This window comes from Porites lutea, chromosome 8 (assembly GCF_958299795.1).
Source record: "Porites lutea chromosome 8, jaPorLute2.1, whole genome shotgun sequence".
In the NCBI taxonomy this organism is placed as follows: Eukaryota; Metazoa; Cnidaria; class Anthozoa; order Scleractinia; family Poritidae; genus Porites; species Porites lutea.
This window is the reverse complement of record NC_133208.1, coordinates 16,163,559-16,184,820: the sequence shown is the minus strand read 5'-3', so window position 1 is coordinate 16,184,820 and position 21,262 is coordinate 16,163,559. Positions and strand designations below refer to the sequence as shown.

General features: G+C 40.0%; 1 protein-coding gene and 2 pseudogenes across 3 annotated transcripts in view; all 3 read right to left on the bottom strand.

Moving 5' to 3' along the window:
- Positions 1-1,790: 1,790 nt before the first annotated feature.
- On the bottom strand, positions 1,791-2,721 carry LOC140946650 (acyl-coenzyme A thioesterase MBLAC2 pseudogene; annotated as a pseudogene).
- Positions 2,722-5,341: 2,620 nt separating this feature from the next.
- LOC140946411 (acyl-coenzyme A thioesterase MBLAC2 pseudogene) lies at positions 5,342-7,698 on the bottom strand (annotated as a pseudogene).
- A 593-nt stretch (positions 7,699-8,291) lies between these two features.
- LOC140946115 (dual specificity tyrosine-phosphorylation-regulated kinase 4-like) overlaps positions 8,292-21,262 on the bottom strand; it is a 29,831-nt gene continuing 16,860 nt past the window's right edge. For all 3 annotated transcript variants that reach the window (XM_073395189.1, XM_073395190.1, XM_073395191.1), the window contains 15 exons: positions 20,689-20,765; positions 19,179-19,310; positions 18,315-18,483; positions 17,464-17,518; positions 17,332-17,384; positions 16,717-16,749; positions 16,499-16,564; positions 15,460-15,532; positions 15,013-15,094; positions 14,183-14,233; positions 13,757-13,878; positions 12,964-13,024; positions 11,046-11,175; positions 10,784-10,844; positions 8,292-10,294 (listed from right to left, as the gene is read on the bottom strand). In XM_073395189.1, the coding sequence (XP_073251290.1) occupies positions 9,884-10,294; positions 10,784-10,844; positions 11,046-11,175; positions 12,964-13,024; positions 13,757-13,878; positions 14,183-14,233; positions 15,013-15,094; positions 15,460-15,532; positions 16,499-16,564; positions 16,717-16,749; positions 17,332-17,384; positions 17,464-17,518; positions 18,315-18,483; positions 19,179-19,310; positions 20,689-20,765 (1,576 nt within the window). In that variant the 3' untranslated portion in view covers positions 8,292-9,883. The remainder of the gene's footprint in view (positions 10,295-10,783; positions 10,845-11,045; positions 11,176-12,963; positions 13,025-13,756; positions 13,879-14,182; positions 14,234-15,012; positions 15,095-15,459; positions 15,533-16,498; positions 16,565-16,716; positions 16,750-17,331; positions 17,385-17,463; positions 17,519-18,314; positions 18,484-19,178; positions 19,311-20,688; positions 20,766-21,262) is intronic.

Genomic DNA, 21,262 nt, shown 5'->3' with positions numbered 1-21,262 from the left:
TTTACTGAAACAACTGCTCCACAGAATGACACTGATAATACGTGACGCAAAAGAGTGTCGAAGTATGACTGCACAATATATGTCACAAAATCTACCTAAGAGGTCCCTTGGGGATGTTCTGTCTTTACGTCATCCTAACCATTTCGTACTTGCGGGCGTAAACAATAAAAACGTCATCATTACCTACCGATTCCTCACGGCCCCGGCCTGTTCAAGCAAATCGAGATTTTTTCTATACTGACTGTATGACTGTATATTTCAACTGTAAGTACTTTCCTTAATATACGCGCGAGTAACTAGAGTGCCTCCTCGGGATTTCGCCTTCTGGGCGAAATCCCTGCGGGGGCAAGAAATGACAAAACCAGAACTTTTCCGCCACTCTCTCACAGCTATAAAATGCATCTTTTAGCCCCTTTTGGCCTTTTTACCAACCAAAATGACCGATTTCCCTACCCATTTATATCAGGTTTCAAAAAGTGAAATTCCTATGTACCAAAACAGGCGCGGATCCACACCGGTTTCCACCGTTTTACGGAAATCGGTCAGATGTTTCATAAATAAATATACTTTTAATAAAAAGACTTTCCAAGTTGAAATCAGGTAAATGGTGTGGTAATATACAGGAGCGAATGAATTGGGAGAGTATTTTGCAAGAGCTCTAGAGCGAGCGGAGCCAGCTCTCCTTATATCAGCTACTGGTTTGGACAATAATGATAACCTTTGAAGCTTACCAACAATATCCTGTCTGAATGACTCAGAAACCCAGAAAAGGGGACTTTTGAAAGTTAAAATCCCAAAAAATTCCTGGGAAAGCATATACCAGAACCACCCCCCCCTCCACCCCCCCCTGCCCGTATAGGCCATTTTAGAGAGTAACTATCCTCCCCTCCCAACCCAGCCCTCTTCCCGTTAATTTTTCTCTTTCCGCATCCCTATAAAACCATAATGAGAGGTTTTAAAGGGGCCTGTGGTGTTATTTAGCCTATCCCCACTTCACTGAATAGAACACCGCAAGAGACAGTGGGATTACATACATTGTTATTTATTCAAAATATTTCTTAGTTTCTGATTGGCTTAAATCCCCCTGATAATTCTTCAGAACCAGCAAGCGGTGACCAAATTTGGACGATGTACGATGCCTGCTGATATGAGATCAGCTGACGTCAATTGTACTGATATCGACAGAAAAACGGACATCAGAAGGCGCGATAGTTCAACTGTTTTTGTTAGAGCTGGAGCATTGAAGTGACACATTATACAAGGAAGAAATAGTTCAACTACTACCCAAAAACAGCAAAAGAAGCAATATCAAACGCAACAAATGATAACCACTATTTGATGATGAATAATTTTAGAATATAGATCCCTCTATCGAGGAACAAGCAAACGGCTATGATGAAGACTTGAACTTTACACGGGTTGAGATATACAAACCTCAAGGTCCTGTATCCCTAAGATCGAGTTCCCGTAATTATTATCCCTTATCTCGATAAACCCTATTCGACATCCTTCCCACAATATAGGGAATTAATATAAGCTAGAACGCTATAAGCAATAAGCAAGGGCCCTTAGATCTTACAATAAGGACAAACTTGCCTTTGAAGGTAAAAGAGCATTTGACAATTTCTGATTGTAAAAACACCCCTTTCGTATACCTTTCATCGAAAAATGGTACCCCCAAGTTAAAAAACCTGTTTTTAAACGAGAAGTCTTCAATTCAGGCATTTTGAAAATGATAAATGGTTAGATTCTTCATCTCTTGAATTCAAAAGCTTATGATATGTGTTGGGGGTGGATTACACCAAACAGCAGCAGCAGCAACAAGAGTGAAAAAAGCACTTAGCAGGAATATTACCTGAATTTTTGGCTTTTAAGATCATATAGGAAACGCCCTTCATAAAAGTTGTGAAAATTTTATGGCATGCCCCAGCCCTGGAGACGTAATCTGATGCTAACTGATGTAGCCTTCTGCCGTCAAAAGGATCACCATGTCCCGTAAAGACGATATCCACATGGTTGGAAAGGTCTTGCAGTCTTTTGAAGGTCTCAATGTACGCGTTCACATTACTCTGAGGTAACCAATCAATCAAGGGCCCTGGATAGTATACTGTGTCACCACTGAAAAGGATCCTCGCCCTCTCATCGATCAAACCAATGCTCCCTGGAGTATGACCGGGGAAGTGTAAAACACGCAAGCTTCGATCACCAAGATCAAAGACGTGTCCCTCTTCCAAGACTGTCGACGGCTCGGCGGCCTTAACTCGGTAGTCGGAAATTTTCCATCCTTCGCTCGGGGGTACAGCAATGACATCTCCCTTCAAGAATACTCTTGCTATGTCGTATTGGTTACCTTTGCGTATCGCGTCCGCCTCGAGGCTGTGAATGGAGAACTTTTCAAACTGATGTAGTCCTCCCGAGTGATCGTAGTGCATGTGGGTGGCAACTGCTTGGACTGGTTTCTCGCCAATCAGACCCTGTTGTAGCAGAAAGCCTGGCAAGTCCCACAAACCGATACCAGTGTCAATAACTAAATCAGAAGACGATCCTTGCACGAGCCATATATTGGCTTGGTTGAGCGACTCGTAGAACACCTCACGTAACATGAACACGCCATCGTGCACCTTTTCAACGCTAAATGGTTGCTCAACCATTCTGATTTTTTTTTGTTTACGCTCAATTCCTCTCTTCAAAAACAAGAGAGGAATGTTTCTGTCAATTGTAAACAAAAACAGCACTGTTTAAACATCCCGTAATGAGCAATAGTCACGCAATAAAAACTGCCTCACACGATCACGCGAAGCACAACAGGTTCGCAAACCTCAGACAACTTTAATTGTCTTCGTTCTCTTTTCCTGTCCACGCCGACTAATATAACTGGTACAAATTAACGCGAAACTGATATGAGAGGGTAACATTTCAAAATAATGGAAATCAACGCGACGCTCACAAAGAAACAAAACTTTTTGGGACAACAGGAACATTGTTAAACGCAGAATAGAAACTTATTTTAACTACTTTCTTTCCCCAACGGGGGTCAAGCGAAAAGTCAAGAAATCTGGCCACTGCGAAGGTTCTTCACAACTCTAATGATACTTCTCTTTCGTTGGTGACAACAAAGTCTATCGAGAGTTTCTTTCCAAAACAATGGAAATTCAGATCGCAGAAATCAACGCTCCACTTAATTAACGAAGAGGAAATGAGCGTTTACAAGAATTAACGCGACTTGAATTTAATTCGCGTAATTTTTATGATGCGTTAATTATTATTGATAATAATGATAATGAATACAAGCTGGTGGAATCTGCTCGTGAAATCAAGTATTATGCCATATTGAAACCAAGATATTGTTGGAAAAATTATGCCCGGCTGGAGGTATTTTAGCTCCTTAATTATGCCAGATTGAATTGAAACTGTTTCCTCCCTCTACCCACCGAATAAACATTTACACAGATGTCCAAAACATCTGAGATGTTTTTGATATTACCTTCAGATACAGGACATGTTATATAGTTTGTGCCTTGCAATTAACGACCTGGCATAATAAAGAAAACCTAAAGCCGTAAAAATGATACAGCTTTAACTATAATTCAGACTGTTCATCGCCACATACCCGTTTAGGGCAAAGAAGGAACTGCTTCCCCGCCCGGGGGACGGGGGGAAGCGGGTACTCAACAAATTTTTATACAGGGAGGCTCCGCCTGGAGGTCCAACCCCTTACCCTTTTATATACACCATTTTTCACGAAAAAGGTACGCCTTTCGTATGCCTTCTATTGACAAATGGTAATCCTTTCACATATCGTGTTTAGAACTTTACATTTCTTTGAATTGCTGTAAATGCATTGTCATTTAAATAGGAATCAATAAAAAAAGAACATTTTCCCGACTTTATAAAGCCATAAAATTCATCCGTTCGGCCCTTTGAGCCCTAACACAGACCCAAATGACAAATTTCCCTACTCCTTTATATACTTCAACCAGTAAACTCCCAAACCTATTGACTCGGAGGCCATGAGGGCGAGAGGAATAATTGTTTAAGTAAAATCCAACTAGTTGGTCAAAAATATCGAGACAAAACAACTTTAGCTTGCAAAACGCGATTTATCCGCCATTGTTTAGGTTTTCAAAGCCCGGCACTTTTCGCTACTAGTGGGCTATAACATATAGCCTAGTAGTAGCTCAACCAATCAGAACGCAGCATTGATAATAGACCGCTAGTTGGATTTTACTTAACGTTGTTATCTCTTGAACAACGAATGCTGTCACACTTGTTGGTCAACAAATGTTGAACTATATGCCCATGGATATCATTTTTATGACTCTTCAAATCCCGATACTTCATCACCAGGCCCCTTCCAATTTCCGAAAGGAAAGTCTCGACTCGTTCCCAGGTTCTCTCTCCTACTCTCGCTCCGTAAGGACGGGAAGGAGAGAACCCTGGGAACGAGGTCGGGGAAAAGCCCTGGAAGCGAGGTGGTTGTTAGCTCAGGCAACTACTTCTACCTGAAACTACCCACCTACCCCTCCCCTAAGCAACATTAGGGAGCTTAAGCAACAAAGACGGCGACGGCTACAAAAACGTCTCTTAAAAAGTGAATTCTCACCGCTTCAAACTTTATCGCGCTCATTCCATCTCGTTTACTTCGTCAAATGTTGGCAAATGTTTTTGGAGTTGAATTCTGAAGGATTATATCAAAGTTCAGGACAAGAAAAGAAAGTTGTTGTCTTGTGTTCCCGTACTCGACAAAACGTGAATTCAGGCATTTTCACGTTGTAGTCGGGCAACGATGGCAAAGCATTATTTGCATTATCGCAAAAGGGCACATTTACGAGCCGCATGACTAACGTTTTCTTTGGTTATGGGGGGTCGTTACTTGGTTTGGCAGGTAGGCGGCTAAAAATGTGGCTTCGTTCTAAGCTTTGCAAAGAAATTTTTGACATTTGCTTACCGGTAAAGTTGTTATCGTCAGGAAGCCTGGAAGCGCTTTCAACCTAGCTATTCGCATTAGAGGTTCGTGTGATAATCAAGGTTAGAGCGATATATTGCGTTACGTCACCTATCGATAATTATTAGTCAACCAGGGCTTCATTTGCTCTTTGAAACAATGGGTATTTTTGTTTCAGTGGTTGGTACATTTGAATCACAAAGACAATGTTTACAACTAGAAATATCGCTGTTGTAAAAGGCGGTTGACCTGCACCGTTCTAAACGTCTTATTTCATTAGTCCTCTTTAATCTGCACTATCCATTGTTTTAAGGGATAGGGGCATTGTTATGTCACCATCTCCATTGTTTTCCCAGCCAATCTCAAACAATCTTTCAAATAGGTGCAGAACGCCCCATAAAGGAAAAATTGAAAATTTGCAATGCTAATAAACCTTTGCCCATAAATCCACCAGAGCTGCGATGTTTGTGCTTTAATTTCCATAAAAACGTTATAAGCGACGAAACAAAAAGATCTGTCACCTAAACTGGACAGATATACAGTGGGAAACTCCCTTACGGCCACCTCGGTAACACGGTCATCTCGTTATTACCACCACTCTTTTTTGGCCGCCCGTCAAACCTTTTCCTGTAAAAAACCCTCTTTAATACGGTCACCCATTAACACGGCCAATTTTTTTGGCCCATTGGTGACCGTCTAGCTGATTCAATAAAGATTGCTTTGGGTATTGGTAATTGGGCACTGGGAATGTATTGTTTTGTGGTCACTCAAGCAAATCATCGTATTGTTCTGTATGCGCAAACGCCCAATGCCCTATTGCCAAAGCAACCTTAATTGAATTAGGTATATGTAATTGATTTACTTTATACAAGTGATATCCCACAGAATGATAAGCCTAGAAATTATGAGACTCTACGGTTCGGTTATTTAAACGAAATCTAAGTAAGACCGCGATATAGGAAATCTTTGGACCTCCAGAATCTCCTCTTCAGTAGGTTATTTTAAGAGAACAAATGCTTTTCTAGTCTACGCCATATGCTTCATGAAATTGTTCACAATAAATGTTGTTTACAGAAAAGCGTTCGTCAAACTGAAAATGGCTTAGAACGCGGTTTCGTTGAACATTGGCTAAACTCCGTTTAAATAACTGGCCCCTACATGTTTACCCATGACCCAATCGTTCGGGGTGATTCAGGAGTTCTATTGTATGCAACCTCATGTCCTGAGCTGTTTCCCTAAGAAGATAGGAAGGACGGTAGAGGGGGCGGGGGGAGACCTCTCATTTTCTAAGAGGAAAAGCCCTGGCAACGAGGCTGCATTGTATGCAGGGAGGAAATAAACTTAACACCTTCTAGCTCTTCGTGAGAGGTGTGGTGGGGTATGTATAGACTACAACAAATAGTAAACAGTAGCAGAAACAGCTAGAGTGAAAACGGCAACACTTAGCAGGGAAATTACTAGTGAGAATTTTTGGCTTTTCAGATCGTATAGGAAACACCTAATCTTGTACTCAGATCTCCCGCGGCCAAAAAGCGTAAGACAGAGTGAGATCTGGGTACGAGACTAGGAAACACTCTTCATACGCTCAAGGATTAAGTGGGTCTGCTTAAATGAGCGCCTAGATCCTCAAAGTTTAGCCTAACAAGCCTTAATCATTATAGTATAATATAATATTCCTAAAAACCCTCTGTTTATAAGGGGTGCGATGAGCGTAAATTACTTAAAACAGCAGCAGCAACAACACGAGTGAAAGCAACAATTTGCAGGGATGTCACCAGACGTTTTAGCCTTTAAGATCACGTAAATAACACCCTTCATGAAAGTTGTAAAAAATTTATGACATGGCCCGGCATTGGAGATGTAATCTGATGCCAACTCATGTAACCTTCGACTGTCAAAAGAATCACCATGTCCCGGAAAGACAACATCCACATGGTTGGAGAGGTTTTGCAGTCTTCTGCAGCTCTGAACAAACGAGTTTACGTCACTCGTGGGTAAAAAGTCTATCAGGGGATTCGATTCGTAGACTGTGTCTCCACTGAAAAGGATCCTCGCTTTCTCGTCGATCAAACCAATGCTCCCTGCAGTATGACCGGGGAAGTGTAAAACGCGCAAGCTTCGATTGCCAAGATCGAAAACGTGTCCTTCCTCCAAGACTGTCGACGGCGCGGCGGCTTTAACTCGGTAGTCGGAAAATTTCCATCCTTCGCTCGGGGGTACAGCAATATCAGCATTCCTTAAGAAAAACCTAGCCATATCGTATTGGTTACCGTTGCGTATCGCGTCCACTTCGAGGATGTGAATAGAGAACTTCTCAAACTGATGTAGTCCTCCCGAGTGATCGTAGTGCATGTGGGTGGCAACTGCTTGGACTGGTTTCTCGCCAATCAAACCTTGTTGTCGCAGAAAGCCTTGCAAGTCCCACAAACCGATACCAGTGTCGATAACTAAATCAGAGGACGATCCTTGCACTAGCCAGATGTTGGCTTGGTTAAGCGCCTCGAAGAACACTTCACGTAACATGAATACGCCATCGTGCACCTTCTTAACGCTGAATGGTTGTTCATCCATTTTGATTTGTACTTTGTCGCTACAGAAGCAATCGTGAAATCGTTCTGCTCTGGATGTGCTTATCCCATAATAGAAAACATTACAAATAGTCACGCAAGAATAACTAGATCACGCGATCCTGACAACCTTGGAAAGTTTTTGAAATTAGACCAAACGATTTAATCCAAAGCTAAGGTTGTTAACTTACTTTTGTCACTTTTCAAAATAAACCTGATCATACCGAACCCGGCAATTTTATCGTAAATTATGTATGAAACTTGGTGGATTCCGGCAAGTGTTTGAAAACTGTTGTTTAGGTGACGGCTAAATTTGCAATAATCTTAGTCTATAGACAAAAACAAAACAAATTAACTGCTACATTAAAATAACTAAATTTTGTATATACAAAACTAAAATTTAGCCAATAATTGATTTATACGAAGTGGGTTTGCTGATTTATTTTTTGGGCTGCAAAGTCACTATTGCAAATTTTTCACTCACATTTGCACCTGTTTGAAAACTGCGGTGCAAATGAGAATCTGTTATACGGAATAATATTTTAATGGTAAAACAAAGAACAGGGAAATTGAATACTGATCTATTTTCCTTTTCAAATCAGAAAGATCTGAAAAATCTCTCCTACTCGATTACAATGGGAAATAACAATAAACTAAAAATAAAAAATGATAATAAAAAATAATTAATAATCAAGACTGTAAAGGAGTCGGAAGGAATATTTTGCTTTTCAGTTTTACACAAAGCAGACATACAGAACCACTCAAAAGTGTTACAACTGGACGTTTTATTTCGTTGGGAAAAAAGTTGAAGGCCCTTCACATTGCGAGGATTACATAAAGTACGTCACATAAGCCACACAAAGCGACTCCTTTTGTTAATTACAATCTCCAATAAAATTATTCTCGTCATAGGTCATTATTTTTACAAATAAGATTCACAGAACATAAGTCACGTTAGGTTTGCTTCTTTGACGCTTCATTCAAGTGAAGAAACTTACACAGTATTTTTCGAAATAAATCCCGTGAAAATCTGGGAAAATAAATACGTCACATTGTTTCACGCTTGCATTCACTCGTTCTGCGTCAATAAATAATTTATAAAAATATGTCAAACAATTCTTTAAATATATTAAACCACGTCTTCAAAAATAAGTTAAATTATTAAATAACCAAGAGTTATATATTAAATTTAAATCCACACCGATACACTCCAAATTCTAATGATATTTCGTCCACAGTCGTGAGAGAATTAATTTTTTTTAGCTTGCCCATTGAAATGAAAGGTGTTGGACGAAAAATGGCAAAATGTCGCCAAATAATTCTCTTTAGAACTTTAACGATAAATAGTTTTTTAAGAGAAACTTTATCACTGAATTCCCTATCCAGAAGGCGCTTTGGAATTTGCATCCTTAAACCATAAAATGATTGTGTTCAGTTTCTTCAAGAATCATTTCTCACTTGAGTAGGTAAATATAAAACCTGCGTAAGAGTGTTTTATCTCAGCTACAGACATATTTTAACCACAGCTCTAGGTGTTCGGCAAACAGGCAGAAAAAACCTTCCTTTTCGTGTTATAAATATTACATTAATCTACGCCTCTCATAAAATTTAACAGTTTAAAACACTCGTCACAGTTTAACGTCAGTTAAGGACGAACAACGCAAATGATACTTCACCAAATGTATGACTTAAACGCCGTCTTTTTTTCGATTGCTTTCTGTTTTTCCTTCGGTGATGATCTTTGCTATCTTCACACACGTTTGATTTCGGCCACTCTTACTGGATTGACCAGCTTACTTTGAAATAAAAACATTTAAATACCTCCTTTTTCAACATAGAAAAAAACATATGTATGATTGACACTTTAGGGATGCCCGCTTAAGTTAAATTTGTACATGGCAAAGAAAAATGTTTTCTTTCGAGTCTATGTTACGTCGTAAAATTTACAAATTTTGAAGATTTTTCTTAAAAATGACTGTCATATTAAAGAAGAGCTATTTACAATGAATGACAGGTAGTTCTAAGAACACTTAAAATAAGTTAACCTTTAATTTTGGGCAATACCACATTGAACATATCCCATTACAACAGCTAGATTGAATCTACTTGTTAAAATCCTCGAAATATAAAACTTACAAAAAATCGAAAAAGAGAAAAATTGTTAGGTGCGGACAAAAGAATTTCTTGTTTTGCCATCTTTACACTAAAGCACAACGAAGATTGGAAACAATGAAAGAAGAATGTAGCAATGGCCGTTTCAATTTTAGAAAGATGAATGAGGTATTTCAATAATGACCATGTTTATGATGGGTATGTTGAATGTGGTATTCTTGCCACAAAATTAAAACTAATCGCTTAAATGGTTATTCCTTTACTTAATCGGCGGTAAAAATTGTCCACCCTCAGTGACAGTAATGTCTTCAGTTCTCTCTTCTTCAATTTCTTTTGCTTTATTCGCGGTCCCCGGCTTCTCCTTTACCACCCCGGACGAAATTCTTTTGGTCAGCGGTGGCACAGAGCTCTTTGATTCTATTCCAGTCGCTTGTTGCTTTACAATGTTGTCGTTGTTGTTGTCGTGAGGGACAGTATGCGTCGCGTCCGCTCCGATTGGTTGCAGTCTTTCCCGCGTTCGAGCGCTTCGTTTGGTCCAGCCGCCTTCAATATACGGTTTACTGGATTCCGCGGTACTTGCTTTAGTAGTCGTCTCTGAGGAGTTATGCGTGTCGGAATGGGCCTGGTGTCGAGATGTCAAGCGGGACATACCGCGATGTCTCTGCCGACCCTGAAATACACAGTTTTAAAACTAGATTGAGTGTAATGTTGAGAGCAGATGCTGAGCAGTAAAACATTATCTGAAAAACGATGAACTGGCAAAAGTTTCCCTAATTACAGACCCTTTTATTGGTTCAATGTAATAACTGTGAGATAACGGACTACAAGGGATTCCTAAAATCACGAGTTCTTTGTGATTTGGGTCTTTATTGGCCAGTTTACTGTTATACGAAAAAAATAAGCAACTGCGAAACTTAGCGTAATTAGAATGATGCAATGGGTGTATTATAAATTGAGTGCTGGCCATTTCTGCTAAAAATCATCCTGACACAAAAATCACCTACGTAGGGATAGGACCCCCCCTCCCCACGGAGCCACAGGACACCCAAAGAGTAGTGTGCCGCTGGCCTGGGGACTCGCAGCAATTAGATTGATGATACATCGTCGCAAACGAAACTACTGGATTGACAGACTTAAATATACGCCCTTTTTTGTGTACCTCTTGAATCCACTCGTGCTGAAACGCTTCATCAGGCGTTAAACGAGTCGACGGATCCCAGCTAAAAGAAATGAAAAATAACGATTAATGACAAATTAATAATAATCATATGATGATGATGACGATGACGATAATGATGATGATGATAATGTTATGAATCCCAGGGCAAACCACTTCCCTAAAAATGACAGAGTACCCCTCTCTGGGGTAGGGGGGAGTTTAGCCCCCTCACAACAGATTTAAATCAAAAGACGTTACTCACTCAAGACAACGATGAAGGAAGTCCACAAATAACGCATCACTTGTTTTCAATGCTGCGTTGAGTTCCTTGCCGTTTACTTGGCGTTTCTTTCCTTTTGAGTTGGTCATACTACGCGGGTTGCCTTTCGAATCTACAAATAAAAAAATAAACTCTTGTTAACTTTCAAGAACATTTAGATAAGGAATCTTTATTATGAAAAACAAACTCGTTAGTCTCAGAAATGTGATCAGGAGCCAATACACAAAATATATTGGTCATGTTTGCCGCGGTCCTAACACTATGTTGACAAAAACGATGTTATTTGCGATGTCGAATTGTCCATGTTAACGCGATCGTTGGATAAACATCGCTAAACTATTAAATGTGTCTATTGAGCAAGCAAAGAGGTATACGAAAGATAAGAGTGGTTTCGCTGTATTGGTTGACCGTGTAGTCTCCATGGTAACATGATTACTGATTACTGACTGCCCCCCCCCCCCCTCCCCTCAACATTTTGCGTAACCTTTGTTTTTTATTTCTCCTGGGTATTACAGCCGTCCCAAGAGAAATTAGGGAACTTAAGATAGAGACGTTTTTGGGGCGACGGCAACTTCAACCGGACGTGACATCATCATTTGTTGGATATTGCGCATGCTCCTGCTCACCACCTTGCCGTCGTGGTCCCGTCGGCGACGTGAAACTGAGCTGTTTGGCGTTGTGGCGAAAACGTGAGTATTTAACTTTCATTTCAATCAGGTTTGTTGCGTTTAGCAACCAAAATTTTGCAGATTATCGTTCTTAAATTGTCCTTGTTTTCTTTGAGGCACATTTCAAGCTCGATTACCAAGCCATGTTATCTAAACTTACATCTTTGAATCTTTCTGTGTTTTCATGTCACAGGGTCAAGATCCAACTTGGCAAACAGCCAACCGTAAGTGAGTTTGACATGGACAAAATTGTCCTACGAGCCAAATAAAAGTATCCAGACAAAAAATATGAACTCCGATATGTTAATTGTGTGTTAGTTCGCTCTTTTCGTTAGAATATCGTATAAATGAAACGCATTGAAAATTATATAGAATAGTAGGTAATACCATGTACTAAATAACGTGGGAATACTGAAATAAAGTTGTTGCCGTTGTTTTGTTGTTGCATGCAAGTATTTCCCGGGAATTATTTCAATACCAAACTAAGAATACGGTTCCTTGGTAGCATTTTAATGTTCCTGAAATTTGCAAGGCTTCGGCAAGCCTGTGGAGATCTTTTTTTATCAACACGAAATTCTGCCTTGCACTCAGCTGCATCCCGCATGTTTCTTAGCGTGAACGGATCGTAACTGTCCCGAGGAAATCGGGATTTTTGGACTCATAATTTTCCCACAAAACGAGAAACTCTTCATCTGATACATGTTGTCTGCATAGCAAATATTTATTCTCGTAATTCTTTATGTGAAGCCATATTTTCCTCTGCGGTATTCTTCTAATTAAGGGCGCCGTCCTTCTGAGTTCACTGCGATCTTAATGTTCGATTTTTGACGGGAAGCGACGGCTGCCTCAGTTCCAGGCTTTCTCTGCCAGTCCGGTCGCCGTCGCCCCGAAAACGTCTCCATCTTAAGTTCCCTATTGAAGGAGGAGGAGGAGCCCGACTTCCGTCTGGGTGATTTTCATCTAGCGGCGGAGCAAATGAAAAAGCGATAGTGTCCCCCAAAGCGTCCCATAGAGTCGTCTGAAAAACCACCGACCCACTCTTACTGTCAATGACCTCAAAATGAGAAATAAACATCTCGCTGTAACTTGCGTTACCCTAATAACGAAGCTTTTTGGCTAAAATCAACAAGGAGGAATACGCAGGAGCAGGAGCAGGAGTAGGAACACTAGCTACCCTGGCTAGCGCCTAAAAAGAGGGGCTGAAAAAAATAACTTTACAAGTAAATTCTCACCAAAAAATAGCCGCTTTCTTCCAGCAGGCTCGAGAACACTAGATGGTGGCTTTCCTAAGATCTGCAATTTGTAATATGAACGTTTGCAGATAAATAATTATTACACAAACTCCAGTATTTAGAAGACAAATCACATGATCTTAATGCTTTAAAAGTAACCCCCTCCCCGCCCCCCCCCGCCCCGAGAACGAGCGAGTCTTCGAGGGCGTTCGTCAATCTTTGTAAAGTAATCGCCAACGTTCGTATCCAGTCCGGATAGTCTAAGTTTACTTCTTTACATCAGCAAATCACAATTTTTCACACAGGCGGACAGCGAATAGTAAAACCTGCCTATCAGATTACAGTTATTAGTCAAGAATCGACTTTCTGGAAACTTTTAAAATTGAGGGGTCGACTAAAAACAAAACCTCTAAAAGACAAAGGCTGATAGACTGCGAGCAGTCTATTATTTTTCGTTGCTAAGCTACTACACGAGTCACCCAAGCACGCGAGTCGCGATAAACGAGGGCGTAAGCCCGACAAGGAAATATATGCCCGCCTTTCCTCGTCTCGTCCTAATCTCTTATTGTGGCGTCGTTAGTTGCAGTCGCGCTGACTGGGACAAGAACTGGACAGATCTTACGAGAAAAGGCGGACTGCAAGCAGTCTAAAACGATAAAGGGAAAAATCATTTAAACACAGACTAATGCAAAGGCCACCTAGTCAAAGAGCAGCGAAGTGAAGCCAGATCTTAGAGTAGATAAGAAAAGTAATATTAAAAAAAGTTAAATCATAAAAAAGTAGTCTCACGCACCTCCATAATACATGCTAACTGTTCCACTTCGTTTTCACCAGGAAATAGTGGATATCCGGTGTAAAGTTCGGCAAGGATACATCCTAAACTCCACATATCAATAGCCATGCTATAAGGAATACCTAGGAAAAATATATTAATAAAGAATAAAAAATGACGGTCTTTCGTTCAACTTTAGAATGAGCAACAAAGGGACCAAGTTTTCGTCGTCGTGTCGTCACGCAACGCTCCTCCCCACTGGTGGGGAGGAGCGTTGCGTGACGACACTAAAAACGGCTGTGTAGCAGACTACATCTTCGGGGGTTTTTGATTAAAGGGGGCCGGTAGGAAGTAAATATTTGGCGCCCAGGGTCGGTTGGAACTTTCTTGTGAATCTAGGTTTTCGGTTGAAAGATCAGTGAACTAAACGTAGAACCTCAAACTTACCGAGAATAACTTCGGGCGAACGGTAGAAACGGCTTTGTATGTACGTATAGACTGTGGAGATAAAAGACGGATGAAAAAGTGAAAATATATTTGGGAAGTTGTCAAAACAATCAAACACAGACAGGACCCACTGCTCCACGGAAAGTTTAGTGAGTCTTTTCCTACCCTCTTTCCCCATCTTAAAAGGTGTCGTCTCCTTGAAATAGCCCCCTATCTATCTGTACTAGAAAGGTATGAGATTTAAAGTATTTGTGCAGTTGCCTGAAAATGCAAGCTTCATGCAAAAGGAAGATCTAAGTCTATCTCGAATTTTTAGGATAAACTTGCGTCCATCCTGGCCCCGGTTGTTCAAACGTTGGATAGCGCTATCCACTGGATAAATCACTATCCAGCGGATAAGTATTACGGAAATCAATTACGCTATCCGCTGGATAGAGATTTATTTGATGGATAGCGCTACCCAACGTTTGGACAACCGGGGCTAGGTTCATAAGATGGGTGGTGTCTTGTGTAGCAGCCTCCCCAACTACAGTCAAAGAAGACCCTCATAAAATCACCTGCTTTGTTTTCACCACTTCCCCTAGCTTGTTCAGGCTCCGAAAGAGTCGGGTCACGAAAATTGAGAAAGCCGGAACACGTAAATAGAACGGGGCCGGGTTGTCCAAAGCTGGGTTAAGATAACCCAGGGTTAGTGCGAAATTCGAATTCAGATATGAAAGCTTAAGAAGCAAATTCAGTTTAATTCCTTTTGTCTACAATTTGACGATTGGATACTCGGAAGGGCGGCGGTTCTTCTCAAAAGTGAATTTTTGTGGAAATTTAAGTGTTACCTTTTTGATGCTCATAGCAACTTGAACCGAAATCTATAACTTTTATTGCGCTCTGTCCTTTTTGTCGTAATAAAATATTTTCCTGAAACAAAAAAGAAACGATTAGAGCGATAAAGAGTCACAGAATAAGTTAAAAAAATAAAACTCCCTTTTAAAACGTTCTCGTTTTTGCGCTAGGAACTACCAGCCAATCAGAAAAGACAAAGGCAATCAAATGCACCAATCACAAGTCACAACAAAAGGACGTCACAACAGCCATGCGCACTAAACTGCATCACAGTTTTGTTTTTAGTAAAAATTACGCTCTACAGCCTAGTAATGAAAACCGCTCTGTGGAATTTTTATTAAAAAGGACATCTTCTTGAACTTAGAGTGGAAATAAATAACAAATGCAACAATAGACAATGACAACAGTGGCATCAAGAATAAGCATATGAAACAAATTACCGGTTTTAAATCACAGTGGATAATTTTCTCTTTGTGTAACACTCTTAGGCACTGAAGTAACGAATAGGCAAACCTACAAAGATGAAAGGCAGCGCATTAGTATCTTGTTAAAAACAAAACGGAACGGGGTTCTGCTGTTTTAGGGCTTAAAAATTCCTCGACTTTTCTGGACATTCTTAACGCCTTTACAAAGTTTCTCTGACTTTCAGTTAGTTCCTTTCAGAACTGTGTCAAACAAACAATGATTAGAAAACATAATTTAACTTTAAACCTCGTTTTCCAAAGAATCAAAAAGAAAAAGAAGAATAACAGAAAAGAATCATAAAGTTCTCTGAGGTTCCAAGCAGGGCTGTGCTCTAGAAAAGCCCGATGGCCCCTGGCGCCTAACTTTTGCTCTTAGGTGACTAGAAAATCTTACTTTTTTCATACAAATCACACATTGTATGCTGGGCACCCTAGATTTCAGAAGTACAGAGCTCTGGGCTCCCTTTAATTTTCGTTAGAGCACAGCCTTGTCAAGTTACCCATGACCTTACTCGAAACGAAGCGTACCAACATTAAAGATATTTTACGTAAAATTCCAACGATGAGGGAAGAATACTATTAAGAATCGAATACAAAATTAAGTAACAGCCAGAAACGATGGAAAAGCAGTGGCATTCACGCACACTCTATGGACCTCCACTGAGTGATTACAATATCCAGCAAGTAATATGCTCCTTATACAAGATATAGAGCGGTTTTCGTTTGAGTGTCGTAAAACCAAAACCAAAGTAATTACTCTGGCCAATCACATAGGACACAGACAATACATTGAACCAATCAAAACTCGAAGTAATTACATGTGGCTGACGCAAAGCGCGGGAAAATGCATGCGAGCGCGTCACAATTGGCTTTGGTTTTACTTCTGATTGGATGAAAAGGTGGCGCGAATCTTTTAAGCCAATCGCATCGTGTAGAAAGTGCAAAACCAATTACTTTTCGACACTTAAATGAAAACCGCTCTAATAGACAAATAACACAATTGGTCATTGGTTACCTTCTAATGAGAGCGAGACTAAAACCTTGAAAATTGTTTTTCTTTATTAGCTCGTACAAATTCATTCTGTCAAAGATAAGAATCAGAAACAAAACAGAAATGTTAACGGTCCGTAGCAACAGAGAAACAATAAATCAGTTAAGTTTCAAATGCCTATTTATGGAAGACCAAGTACATGAAGAAATGGTTACAATGTGCATACTAAAAATATGACTTACCCCATAAGTTCGAAGCTGATGCATAAGTGATTTCTGAGAAAAACCAAAAACGAAACGATCATAAATAAGTGCAGTTTAAAACTAAACTGTCAAAAACTATTATTTGATATACATAGTTTTTAGCTGTAAGCGTTTGGGCTTGCGCGCACACGATCCCTGTTGTTTAGCTTTTCATCAAGGGCCATCCTCGCAGATAAAACAAACACTAATTATAAGAACAGCTGAAGAAGACCACGCGACACAGTCAAGGACACGCAGGGACACATCTATAAGATCGACAAAAAATTTGATTTTATCAACTCAGCTGGTAAAACGAAATGTTTCTGTCTTACCCCACACCGAAGTGACGCCAAAGTTTCTTTAGAAACAAACTCTTTCTCTTATAAGCGGACACCTAGAGTTTATACCTAACGATCCACAGTTGTTTTTTGTGAGTCTCAATCAGAAGGACAGCTATGTAAGACATGCAAATAGAGTTGTTTCTACTCTGTTGGGCGGACACTTTGTTTTAGAACCAACGGTGTCTGCTTTAGACAGAGTTGATTTTCGTCCGGGCGGAACGTGTCTTTCCGACAGAAACATAAGTCCGAAGGATTGAAAGTTTTAAGAACTTACCTGAAGTAGAAATGGTCTATCATGTGAATGAGATTATAATTGTTTTCTTTGTCCTAAAAATGAAATAATAAAACTCATATAAGTTTTCCACTTCATTAAGGAAATTCTGGTCCAATTTCTGCCCCAACTGACCTTTTTACGTAAATGATCTAAAAGCTTAACTTCAACCAAAGCTTGCTGGTGAAACCTGTACAAGAAAGATATGACAAGACTGGATGAGTATAAGAGTCTGGCAAACTTCCCACCTACCCTTCCCCTAACCTAACATTTTGCCCTAAGCGAGAAGTTAGAGTTAACGTTGGGTTAGGTAAGGGGTGGGTGAAAAGTTTACTACAGTCCTCTGAAGGATAATTGACGGAATAATCGCCTCTAACAGTATAACGACCACTTCTGTGCTATTAAAGACCGAGGAGGAGAACGACCACGATACGAGATTTAATTTACTTCCGGGGTGTCTATACTAAAAAATAGTTGGTCTTTGGCCTTGTTTGTTCTTTTTGGCGTTTTTACTGACCTCGACTTCGTCTCGCTCGATCCATTAAAAAAAAAAAAAACCCTTGGCCAACTATATTCAGCCATCTTGAACCCACGCTTTGTCAACACAAAGCATACGTATCTCTCCCCGCCTCATCATTCCTATCCGATTCAATAATATTATACCTTACCTCATTCCCTATCACTTCCATTCCACCTATCTCATATCATTTTATCTACTTTATCCCACCTCATCTTAGCCCGTCTCATCTCACACCATCCCATCTCATGCCACCTCATCTCATCTCATCCCATCCCATTCCATCTCATCTCACACCATCTCATCTGATCTTATCCCATCCCTTACCACCCCACCCTATATCCACTCTTTTATCCCATTTCATTCCATTCGATCTTAATTCATTCCTATCCAATCAAATCTCATCTCATCCCATCCAATCAAATCCTTTCCCACCATACTACACTCTAGAAAAGCTGACTTTCTATACCTCTTTTTGTTACGTATAATCTTAACGGCTACATGTTGCCCTGTCTTGTGATCTAAAGCTTTGACTACTTGTCCAAATGACCCTTTGCCTAGCACTTCAAGAACTTCATATCTGTACACAAGATGATCATGTAATGCCTTCAAGTAACTCCCATTCTCATCATCGTAACCTGCGAACAAAGGAAAAAGTATCTTAATAAAAAACTTTTACTCAAACAAACAATTGTGTTGACATGTAATGTTATAGGTTCAAACTCTTGTGTCTTTTGACCAAATTCCTGTAAGGAGTTCATTTAAATGAAACCACTTCAACAGTTCTTTCACATGGTACTATTTATTTAGCATGTAGTTCAAACTTTTGAGTCTGTGGATGAAATCCTATGGTGTTACCATTCAAATGAAACCTCTTCAGCAGTACTTTCACATGGTACTATTGATTTAGTATGCAGTTCTAACTTTTGAGTCTGTGGATGAAATTCTGTGGTGTTACCATTCAAATGAAACCTCTTCAGCAGTACTTTCACATGGTACTATTGATTTAGTATGTAGTTCAAACTTTTGAGTCTATGGATGAAATCCTATGGTGTTACCATTCAAATGAAACCTCTTCAGCAGTACTTTCACATGGTACTATTGATTTAGTATGTAGTTCAAACTTTTGAGTCTATGGATGAAATCCTATGGTGTAACCATTCAAATGAAACCTCTTCAGCAGTACTTTCACATGGTACTATTTATTTAGTATGTAGTTCAAACTTTTGAGTCTGTGGATGAAATCTTATGTTGTGACCATTCAACTAAAACCTTGTTTAACTGCATTTCCAGAAGGTAAACTTTTTCAGTACCTAGTTCTAGTTAATCGTACCGTTGTTTTGCGGTGCTCCCGGTACACCTTCAATCTTCTTTGCCTCTAAACCAAGAAACCATACATCGGGGAAATCAAGGATCTCCGACTGTTCAAAGGTGGTCATCTTATCGCCGTAGTTCTTGATTGCGACTGAAAAACACATAGAAGAAACAAATTCAAACTTAGATCACGACTACACATAGCCTACCAGTAGCCCTACCCTCTTACGTTCCGTTTGCTCCACGGGGGAGGGGGAGGATACGGCTGCAAGTAGGCTAGGTCAGCACACAGAGTAGTAAATAGGGAACCTAAGTAAAGCCGTTTTTGAACGACACAGGTCAATTGGATGTGATCCTTTTTCCCTTTTAATATGCCTTGACTCTACCACATTTGTAAGATTACTACTTTTACTCTCACAAAGACGATTTGCTCGAAGATTTAGGCAAAACCACCACCCTAAAATTCAAAACGTCCACTTTCGGTTAAGGTGCGTTGCTCACAAACGACTCTGCTTAAGCTCGCTATTACTATTTCCCCATATGATATGATGGCATAAAAAACAGCAGAACATCACCACATCTTCTGTAAAGGCGCATTTTGAATATCTTGAACATTTTGAGTCAAATACTAAAGGATTCCTCAACTTATGAAAAAATTACATTTTAACAAATCTGGAGCTGTCCCATCTACCCTTACTCCATCATTTTTTTCTTATAAGACACGTTCAGGTTCGGGAAACCCTTTGAGAGTAACTCCAGATCGATTGTTTGTGCGTGGTGTCAAATTGCACTGTGGGATTGCTTTGTGGACGAAATTTAATCCAGTTTCCTCAGCAACCTCATAATTCGCCACGTTGAGGTTGCGCGGGAGACCAGGGGAGATGGTTGTCAAAGTGCATTGTTTTGGGGGACGAATTTGCCGCCATGTTGAAAATGCTTCCCTTAAAACAGTCCCACAATGCACTTTGACAACCATCTCCCCCGGTCTCCCGCGCAACCTCAAAGTGGCGAATAATAGCCATACAGGAATCGATAGTGTTGCGCAACCCAGCCCCATAGGGCAATCTTACACACCACTGACCGTTACATGTAACCATTCAATAAGAGCTCTAAAGCAGCAGAGCTGTACTTTGCAAAATAAAACTTCGGATTTCTTCATTTATTAGAGACCTTCGAGTAAGAGGACGAGATTTAACTCAAAGCTTTTCCACGTATTCTATTCTTAGAATCTAAGGGTCCGTTATTTATACGAAGTCTAACTTATGCCGCGGATTAAGAAATCATTGGACCTTCAAATCTCTTTCTTAAGGGGATAATTTAAGAAAATAAGTACTTTTCAAGTCTACGCTGTATGCTTTGTTCAAATTGTTCACGAAAAATAGTGTTTAGGTAAAAGCGTTGGGCAAAATGAAAATAGCTTAGAACGCGGTTTTGTTATACACGGGCTAAACTTCGTTTAAATAACTCGCCCTAAAGGTTTTTATTTTCAGTTACGTATTGTTGAGAGTAAACGAGTAAAGCTTACATACCGCTTGGTGACATTGGCAGTTTGAGTCCATTAGGGTCTCGGCGCACACGAGTAAAGGTCTCATTCTCGCTGCTTGTTCTGTCAAAATACAAAGAGTGCTTCGTTAAAACAAGGAAAATACACATGCACTGCAGAGTACTACATGAAATACACATCGCTACTATTGTCTTGTATAGTACGTGCACATAGATGGTTGCTTGTTTTGTGTTCCCAGATTCTAGGCTAGCTCTTGAGGAAGGTTTTTTCAGACTTAGACTCTTTTTGCTATTGGTTCTGAATCCTTAATGTACGAGAGGTTTTTGAAACCAGATTTGTCTTAGGTCGACCATAGTTAATTAAGTGCAAAGGCTATGGAGCCTGTTAGATTTCTTTGTTATATTTACAGTCAAGCCAGGTCAAGCGTACCCCCCAAGATCCCATTGATGAATTTATTATTCGAAGGTTGAATCCGTTGGTAGTTGTAGATTTCACATTCGTCTATGCATTCTTGCATGCGTAATGAGCCGTGAATTCACACGCGATTCAGTTACGAAATTTCTACCAGCTCAGTTTCCCTGAATTTGATGTAAATGTCT